Source organism: Rhinopithecus roxellana, chromosome 12 (assembly GCF_007565055.1).
Source record: "Rhinopithecus roxellana isolate Shanxi Qingling chromosome 12, ASM756505v1, whole genome shotgun sequence".
Taxonomy (NCBI): Eukaryota; Metazoa; Chordata; class Mammalia; order Primates; family Cercopithecidae; genus Rhinopithecus; species Rhinopithecus roxellana.
In genome coordinates, this window is record NC_044560.1 from 24,321,379 (window position 1) to 24,330,262 (window position 8,884).

At 59.6% G+C, this 8,884-nt stretch overlaps 1 protein-coding gene across 4 annotated transcripts in view; it reads left to right on the forward strand.

Annotated features, from left to right (window-relative positions):
• Positions 1-8,607, forward strand: part of SKI (SKI proto-oncogene) — an 88,948-nt gene extending 80,341 nt beyond the window's left edge. For 2 of the 4 annotated variants that reach the window (XM_030943031.1, XM_030943029.1), the window contains 6 exons: positions 1,019-1,144; positions 1,327-1,442; positions 2,236-2,498; positions 2,694-2,986; positions 4,476-4,706; positions 5,040-8,607. In XM_030943031.1, coding sequence (XP_030798891.1) covers positions 1,019-1,144; positions 1,327-1,442; positions 2,236-2,498; positions 2,694-2,986; positions 4,476-4,706; positions 5,040-5,228 — 1,218 coding nt within the window. In that variant the 3' untranslated portion in view covers positions 5,229-8,607. Of the gene's footprint in view, positions 1-1,018; positions 1,145-1,326; positions 1,443-2,235; positions 2,505-2,693; positions 2,987-4,475; positions 4,707-5,039 lie in introns of all 4 variants that reach the window. The other 2 variants (XM_030943028.1, XM_030943030.1) reach the window with 1 other exon arrangement.
• The last annotated feature ends 277 nt before the right edge of the window (positions 8,608-8,884 follow it).

Sequence of the window (8,884 nt, forward strand, 5' to 3'; positions counted from 1 at the left end):
CTGCCCTGGGAACTCTGTGCTGTCCTGTGGGGTCTTTGGCAGTAGAGGAATGGCGCATCGTACAGAGACTGCCCTGTGATTGTGCTTGGGAAGAGACCTTGGGTCTCATTTGTGCCTTGTGGGCAGCATGTCTCAGGGATCTCCAGCCACAGGGCTGGGGGAGTTCATGTTTGCCTGAGGCTGGATGTACCGTCTCAGGCCCCAGCACACAGCCCATATCATTCACTGGTTCTTGGGGGATGTGCCTGGGTACCTGACACACACCACCTGGTTCTGGGTGGGCTGGGTCCGGGCACCTTCGCTAAGCTTTCTCCAGCAGCGGGGCTGGCAGGGAACGAGGAAAAGGTGTGTGTGGTGCCATCCTGTAGACCAAGGCTCCTTCGGGGATGGTGTCCTTCGTTTTGAAAATGTGTCCTTCCTGTGGGGAGGGGGGAGCCAGAATGCCCACTCTTCAGTGCACCGGTGCCAGCGGCCCACAGGGACACAGTGTCCCCTTCTCGCGAACCACCCCTGTGCTGCAGCTGCCCTTCCCAGACGCATCTGTCGTGAGTGGCTCTCGCCGCGCTGTGGCTGTTTGAGCTGAGTGCCCAGCATGGGCACCCTCTGAGAACACACTCGGGTTCTTGGAAAGGGGTTTGGCAGGAGAAGGACGAGGGACCCCGGGCCAGGCTGAGCTGCTGTGGAAGGGGAGAGTGGGTCTTGGTTCTCCATCCCAAACCCGCTGCAGCCGTGGGTGAGGTCACCTGGAACGGCAGGACAGGGTCTGCTCTGTTCTCTCGGAGATGACCTGTTCCTCAGAACAGCCTCCATGCACCTGTTGCGCGTGACCCAAGGGCCTTTATGCAAAGTGGACTCGGCCTCCTGGGGGGTACCCTGGAATCTGCCTTCTGCACCACTCAGGGTCCTTCATGGCCAGAGTGCCTGGGGCTCTGACTGCCATGCTGGCCACGGGGCTGGTGGAGGGACCATGCCCTGGGAACCAGGTGTGCCTGCCAACAAGGCCTTTCATTGATCGCAGGTTTCCTCTGAGCCCCCGGCCTCCATAAGACCCAAAACAGATGACACCTCTTCCCAGTCCCCTGCGCCTTCCGAAAAGGACAAGCCGTCCAGCTGGCTGCGGACCTTGGCCGGCTCTTCCAATAAGGTGCTGTGGGGCCTGTCAGGGTCCTTGGGGTGGTGGGTGGTGGGTACGGGGCCCTTCTCCTTGGGCAGACCCAGCGGCTGGCGGCTGTCTGCCCCCTACTGAGGGCTGGCACCCGGCACAGCCTCGGGGACATGAAGTGGCTTTTCTCCTGGTCACTCACACAGACGACTCTCTCTCGACAGAGCCTGGGCTGTGTTCACCCTCGCCAGCGCCTCTCTGCTTTCCGACCCTGGTCCCCCGCGGTGTCAGCGAGTGAGAAGGAGCTCTCCCCACACCTCCCAGCCCTCATCCGAGACAGGTGAGTGGGCGCCGTTCACGGGTGTTTCTGGCCCCGGGGGAGGCCCCACGAGGGCTGTGCACGCGGACGCGCCCGTGTTTCTGCAGGCTGGGTGCCCAGACCTGCCGCCTTTTGGTCAGGGCAATTTGTGTTGATTCCTTTGGCTGGCGTCAGGGTGAGCACACCTAGAGAGTTCCCTGTTCTGGGTGGAGTCGTGGGTGGAGTCCTGTCTGCTGGGCGCAGCCTCTTGATGTGATGGTCGGCCTGTGTCTGGCCTGTGCGAGAGACCCAGCAAGTAGAAAATACTTAGGGGTTCTTAGGAACTGAAAGCTTGGCTTTAAGAATCAGAGCTGGAGGCCGGGCGCGGTGGCTCAAGCCTGTAATCCCAGCACTTTGGGAGGCCGAGACGGGCGGATCACGAGGTCAGGAGATCGAGACCATCCTGGCTAACGCGGTGAAACCCCGTCTCTACTAAAACAAATACAAAAAATTAGCCGGGCGAGATGTCGGGCGCCTGTAGTCCCAGCTACTCGGGAGGCTGAGGCGAGAGAATGGCGTAAACCCGGGAGGCGGAGCTTGCAGTGAGCTGAGATCCGGCCACTGCACTCCAGCCTGGGCGACGAAGCCAGACTCCGTCTCAAAAAAAAAAAAAAAAAAAAAAAAAAAAAAAAAAAAAAAAAAAAAAAAAAAAAGAATCAGAGCTGGGAGAGAAAGTCTTTCCTCTTTAACACCTTCAGAGCGGGTGTGCACCACGATGGGTCTGGGTGGCGCGTGGGGACAGAGGCACTTTCCCGACACCCGCCTGCCTCTCCAGCTTCTACTCCTACAAGAGCTTTGAGACAGCTGTGGCCCCCAACGTGGCCCTCGCACCGCCGGCCCAGCAGAAGGTTGTGAGCAGCCCTCCATGTACTGCCGCCGTCTCCCGGGCCCCCGAGCCTCTCGCCACTTGCACCCAGCCTCGGAAGCGGAAGCTGACTGTGGACACCCCAGGAGCCCCAGAGACGTTGGCACCCGTGGCTGCCCCAGAGGAGGACAAGGACTCGGAGGCCGAGGTGGAAGTGGAAAGCAGGGAGGAATGTACGTGTGAGTCGCTTTCTGTGCCTCCCTGTGGGCCGTGGGCTGTGGGGGTGGCACCGGCTGAGGGGGTCGGTCGCCTGGGGGGTGCTCCGGCGGCCCCATATTTCACGGGTTCCTCCAGGAGCGGCGCGTCTCCCTGATGTGGAGCTGCCGGGCACTTCCGTGACTTCTTTTCTGTCTCTGCTTCCTCCTCAGTCACCTCCTCCTTGTCCTCGCTCTCTTCCCCGTCCTTTACCTCATCCAGCTCCGCCAAGGACCTGGGCTCCCCGGGCGCACGTGCCCTGCCCTCGGCCGCCCCTGATGCCGCGGCCCCTGCCGACACCCCCAGTGGGCTGGAGGCGGAGCTGGAGCACCTGCGGCAGGCGCTGGAGGGCGGCCTGGACACCAAGGAAGCCAAAGAGAAGTTCCTGCATGAGGTGGTCAAGATGCGCGTGAAGCAGGAGGAGAAGCTCAGCGCGGCCCTGCAGGCCAAGCGCAGCCTCCACCAGGTGAGCAGGGCGGGTGGCGCTAGGAGGTCCAGGGTGCGGGCGGTGAGCGCAGCCTCTACCAGGTGAGCAGGGCGGGTGGCGCTAGGAGGTCTAGGGCGCGGGCAGTGGGCACAGCCTCCACTAGGTGAACGGGCACAAGTGATGCCTCCTCCCTTCCTGGCTGCCCCATGTGCTCCTCTCCGCCTCCACCTCAGTGGGCCTGCCTGGGACCTTGGAGGTCTGTCTCCCGAAAGCTGCAGCTCTGGCTATGGTGAGCCCCTCAGTGTCCCCAGGCCGATGGACATCCCAGGAGGCCCCTGCATTTGGCTTGACCACAGCTTTCCCCATCAGGATCACACACCCTGCGTGGTGGCCCCACCAAGGAAGTAGCCGTGTTCCTCTGGTATAAAGAAGGCCGGTCTATTTTTAGTGGCAGAAAGAGTCGGGAGCAGCTGCACGGGGACAGTTCCTTGGTCTGTGTGCTCCAGGAGTGGGTGTTCACGCGCTCCGCCAGCAAGACCTGGCTTCTGCAAAACACAGGCGTGAGGGGTGTGCTTCCTAAAGCCTGGTGTTCCAGAAGGTGGCTCCTGCCAGGCCTCCCAAGTAGGAAGGAGAGGGCTCGGCCTGCGCGCACACCCCCACCTGCACACGCTGCTTCTCTGGGCTCTGCCTCACGGTTCTCACGCTGCAGCTCCGGTCTCGCGCCTCCTTTTACGTTGTTTAGGTTTCTTTCTGACTGAGGGAGGCGCAGTTCACAGGCAGGGCTGCCTGGGGAGAGAGGTGTGCGGGTGGCCCGGCCTTCACCCGGCCCCAGCCTCGCTAAATTCACACTTCGGCGGTGTCTGGCAGCTTCCACGGCGTGGGCTTTAGCACAACACAACCCCGTCGGCCCTCAGAGCTGCAGGGTTGTCGACGTGCCCCCCTGCGCGTGCCAGTCCCTCGCCCCAGCGCGTCCCCCACCACTGTTGTCCTTGATTCTGGTTGGAGGTGTGATTTCCCACATGCATATTCATGTGGTGTGTTTGCAGCGTGGGGTGTGAGTCACACGGATATTTTCATGGGGAGGCAGGGGGCTTGTGGAGGCGCCCGGTGGATAGATGTCTCCATCTGGCCGCGTGGAGAGACCCAGGGCCCTCAGATGGTGCGATGTCTGAGGCTGCCCTCCTCACATTGGTGGGAGCCGGGGCCTCCTTGGCTGGCTGCCCCCAAGGGGAACATGGCCCTGGATGTCAGGGGAGGGCCTGCTGCAGCCTCAAGTGTGACTGACTCAGGCCCCCAGGTCTAGCACAGCTGCCGTAGGCCTGGCAGAAACTCAGGATGGGGGTCTGAAAAGCCTTTGTGGGGTGGGGGCACCACACGTGTTGGGCACAGATGGGGCACTAGGGGCGGGGCTCGAGGGCACATTGCCAGATGGATGACCCCACGGGGCGGGCTGGGGGCTGCTGGCCATGGTTGGGGGGCGGTGCTGAGACCGGCTGGGCGGTGACCCTGAGCCGTCCCTGGCCCCCAGGAGCTGGAGTTCCTGCGCGTGGCCAAGAAGGAGAAGCTGCGGGAGGCCACAGAAGCCAAGCGGAACCTGCGGAAAGAGATTGAGCGTCTCCGCGCTGAGAACGAGAAGAAGATGAAAGAGGCCAACGAGTCCCGGCTGCGCCTGAAGCGGGAGCTGGAGCAGGCGCGGCAGGCCCGGGTGTGCGACAAGGGCTGTGAGGCGGGCCGCCTGCGCGCCAAGTACTCGGCCCAGGTATGTGGGTGCGGAGACTGAGGCACGTGGCACGGCGGGCGTGGAGCCCAGACCGCATGGGGCCACCGTGGGGCCTGGTGGCCAGCGCTGCCCAGCTGGAAAGGCCTTGGAGCAGAATCCAGGGCTGGGACCATGTTCAGTGCCCGCCCTGACGGGCACAGGGTGGGTGGTTGCTGGGTCCTGTCTCCTGAGCCTGTGTCCTGGCAGGTGGAGGAGGGACCGGCACGTGGCATGGGGGAGGCACAGGAGCGGTGCAGGAGCCTCCGGTGGGGGAAGCAGCGTCGGGCCCGGGCAGGGCAGCGAGCAGACGCTAACCACGCAGCTCCCTTTCAGATCGAAGACCTGCAGGTGAAGCTGCAGCACGCGGAGGCCGACCGGGAGCAGCTGCGGGCGGACCTGCTGCGGGAGCGCGAGGCCAGGGAGCACCTGGAGAAGGTGGTGAAGGAGCTGCAGGAGCAGCTGTGGCCGCGGGCCCGCCCCGAGGCTGCGGGCAGCGAGGGCGCTGCGGAATTGGAGCCCTAGATTCCGTGCCTGGCGCCGCCGACAACGCGGGTGCAGGGGGGCGCGGCTGGGCGGTGCAGCTCTGCCCAGCCGCGCCCCTGCAGCCCGCCCACACAGCACAACGTCTTACTGTGCCTATTACCAAGCGAGTGTTTGTAACCATGTAGTTTTGGAATCCACTGCAAAATTTTCTACTGGCCAAGTTCAAGTGAGCAAGCCGTGTCCCCCAACTGCAGCTGGAGACGGGGCCAGCTCGGCGGCATGCTGGTCCTCTGCTTACTAGAACATTCTAACATTTACACTTTTGTTATAAGCTATTTAAAACCAGTAAGGAGACTTGAAATTCAGAAAATCAACACATTTTTAAATGACTAACTTTTAAAAGCCCCCAACACACAACGCCATCTGAAGACCCACAACGGAGTGGGGGTGGCGGCCGCCCCACCCTCCCCGCCGGGAAGCCATCACAGCTCATCTGCCCGCGGCTGCGTGAGGACAGCAGGGCTTTTTCTTCAGAGTCTATTTTTTCAGCGACAAGGACCCAGGTCTTCCTGCTGCTGCCAGGGAGAGCAGGGACAGTGCCGCGTGCGAGATGAGCTTGAACACTGCCCGCCTTACGCCCACCCCGCCTGCCATGTCGCCGTCGATGCCAGCGCTGCCCCCACGGGTACCAGGTGGTGCAGAGCCGCACAGGAGCTGCCCCAGAGCTGAAGGGACGGTCTTCGGCTCCTCTGCACCCCGTGATTCTGCCCAGGCTCCTCCACCACGAGGCACTGACCTGCGTCAGGTGGTGACCGTGGCTGGCGGTCACACCCTCAGCCCCTCCGGGCACACGTGCCGCCTGACCGGGCGATCCTTTCAGTTCGGCAAACATCGCTCCCTTCATTTTGGGACTGAGGCTGCAGCATTGGAACAAAACAGCATTATTTCAATTTTTCTTTTTTTTTTTTTTGTTGGTTCATTTAAACGTATATTTAGAACTGCACTTTGTCACCAACCTTCCCTTTCTATTCCCCAGTGAACTGAGGTTTTTACCGATTTATAGAGCAGTCAAATCCTAAGTGCTCGAGTGCTTAGAAACCCCTCTGGTGCTTGGTTGAACAAGGGAATCACAAGAAAACGAAAATGCAAAAGCTGAACTTCGGGGTCGTTCTGTGCCTTCCAGCATCTTGTACAGCAAATCCTGACTCGTGTCTTTTTACCCCCAAAATATTGTCTTCAGTAGCGACTGAATCTGCCACTCTCAGAATAAGTTCCTTGCATTTATTCCAAATAATCTCGTTTACTCTCACCTGTTTATGCAAATTGTATAAGGTTTCTTATGCCCAAGCTTGAAAAATGATTTCCCAGTAGACAAGAGGCGGCTACCCACCCTACAGTTACGGTATTTATTTACATAAGAAGATCTTACCGGAGTTCTTTGCTTGAATCCGTTCTGACACCCACGGCAGCTGCACGCGCTCTCGGAAGGTGGAGATGACTCGCCCAGGTACAGACGACCTCGGGGCAGTGACGAGCAAAGACCAGAGACTGCTGAGCCCTCGCGTCTGGGTGGCGGAATTGCCTGCAGGGTTTTGCCCTTGGTTTACTGAGGGGGGTCTTGGTTGCTGCTGAAGCCCCCCACCCCTTCTAAAGTGCAATGCAAAAGGGACATCATGTATATGCAGCGTTTGTTTGGATTTTTCTTTGCTTTTGTTTTCTTTGCGGTTGTTCTATCTGTGTGCATGGATTCCACACCTCTGCCGTAGGTAGATCCGTCAGCGGGCATTATTACCGTGTCTTGTAAAGGGTCGGTTTTGTTACGCAACACGCAGAATGCTGTTTTTAGCCTTGTTCTACCAGAGTTGCGTTTTTTCAGTCATTTCTTCAAGGGAAACTAAACAATTTAGTTGGAGCAAAGCTTTAAGTGTGTTGGCGTGCTTCTGTGTGGCTGTCCTGTCGCCAGGTCGAAGATCACAGTGAGGTAGAGGCCCTGCCCCGTCCCCGGGGCCACCAGGTTTGCTCCGTTTGCTTTGAGTTTTTACACCCCAGAGGGAGATGAACTTTTGCAAGCTCTGTCTGGGCCAGAGCCTCTCCTTGCCCTTGCTCCATCCTGATGGTCACCATTGGGTCCACGCCTCCACCGCCCCGTCTTGCCCCAAACGGAAAGCGCTGTGTCTGCAGTGGCAGCCCTTCCCCACTTCGGCTCTGGGAGCGTCCAGCCAGTGTCACCTGGGCCCACCCCTTCCTGCAGCTGCCAGGCCTGTGCGGTCAGTGGGACCCGGACGCGGGCAGGCCCTCCCTGCACCAGCCACTGGAGCTGGGGACCCTCCCAGGCGGTTCCCGCAGCTCTTGGCTCACCTCGCCAGGGTCGCTGCCACCCTCAGGGGCCTGAGTCTGAGGAGACAGCTGTGGCTGCAGGGCCGCTCTGGACGGGGGTCCCAGGCCCCAAGGGGTGCGTGCCTGGCTTCCCTTGGCACGGGTGCAAGTCAGTTTCCTTTCAGCAGAAGAGGGGGAGAGGTGTCCGCTGCGTGGGCTGCTGACTCCTCTGTGTGAGGCCCTTCATCTAAGTGATTTTGTATTCAGTTTAATTCTCATTATATTTCTATACTGAAAGAAGATTTTTAACGAAGGGAAAAACAACAGCAATAACATTCATATCTCTGGAGCAGCTAACTCATACACGTAATGTCTGCTTTTCGTACAGAACTAGCCAATGTAAAAACAGTTCACCTGTAAATACTTTTTCCTTTTTCACCGTTGTATTATACATGTATATGCTGGGTCCTTTTTCAGAAACTCTTTTCTTACCTGAGAGTCGTCTTGTTTTCTGGGCTGTTTTTAACTGAGGAAAAAAAAAAATGCTTTCCTGCTGGGGGGCGGGGGAGACAGAGAAACCCATGTGTGTTTCCCATGTGACACCCTCCTCCCTGTGGGTCCGAGCCCCGGCCACCCCCACCCCCTCCTCCCTGTGGGTCCGAGCCCCGGCCCCCCCGCCCCCTCCTCCCTGTGGGTCCGAGCCCTGGCCCCCCCGCCCCCTCCTCCCTGTGGGTCCAAGCCCCGGCACCCCCGCCCCCCTCTTCCTGTGGGTCCGAGCCCCGGCCCCCCCGCCCCCCTCCTCCCTGTGGGTCCGAGCTCCAGCTCCCCCACCCCGCCCTCAGCCCGCCAGGGTCCAGGGAGACGTTTGTTCTTGCTTTAAGTCAGGAGTCACAAATGACTTTTTTTTTCAATTAAGGAAAAAGCTCCATCTCTACCTTTAACATCACCCAGACCCTGCCCCTGCCCGTGCCCCACGCTGCTGCTAACGACAGTATGATGCTTACTCTGCTACTCGGAAACTATTTTTATGTAATTAATGTATGCTTTCTTGTTTATAAATGCCTGATTTAAAAAGAAAAGAAAAAGAGCTTGGCATATTTATCTATTTCGCTGTGTACCTGTTAGTCCTTCCCCGACCCCGAAACAGATGACATTGTACAATAAAGGACTTTGAGAGGACCGCAGGACAGCCGTGCATGTGCCCACCGCAGCCCCTCCCTGGACTGGCCACACACGGGCGGCTGGGACCCCCTCGCGTTCAGGCCACTGGGGGTGGCGGCATTGTCACATGTCAGATCGTGGGCCTCGGGATTTCCATCGACCCCGAGGGCACGTGGGGCCCAGACGGCCACCCTGGCACAACTGCCCTCTCACCTAGT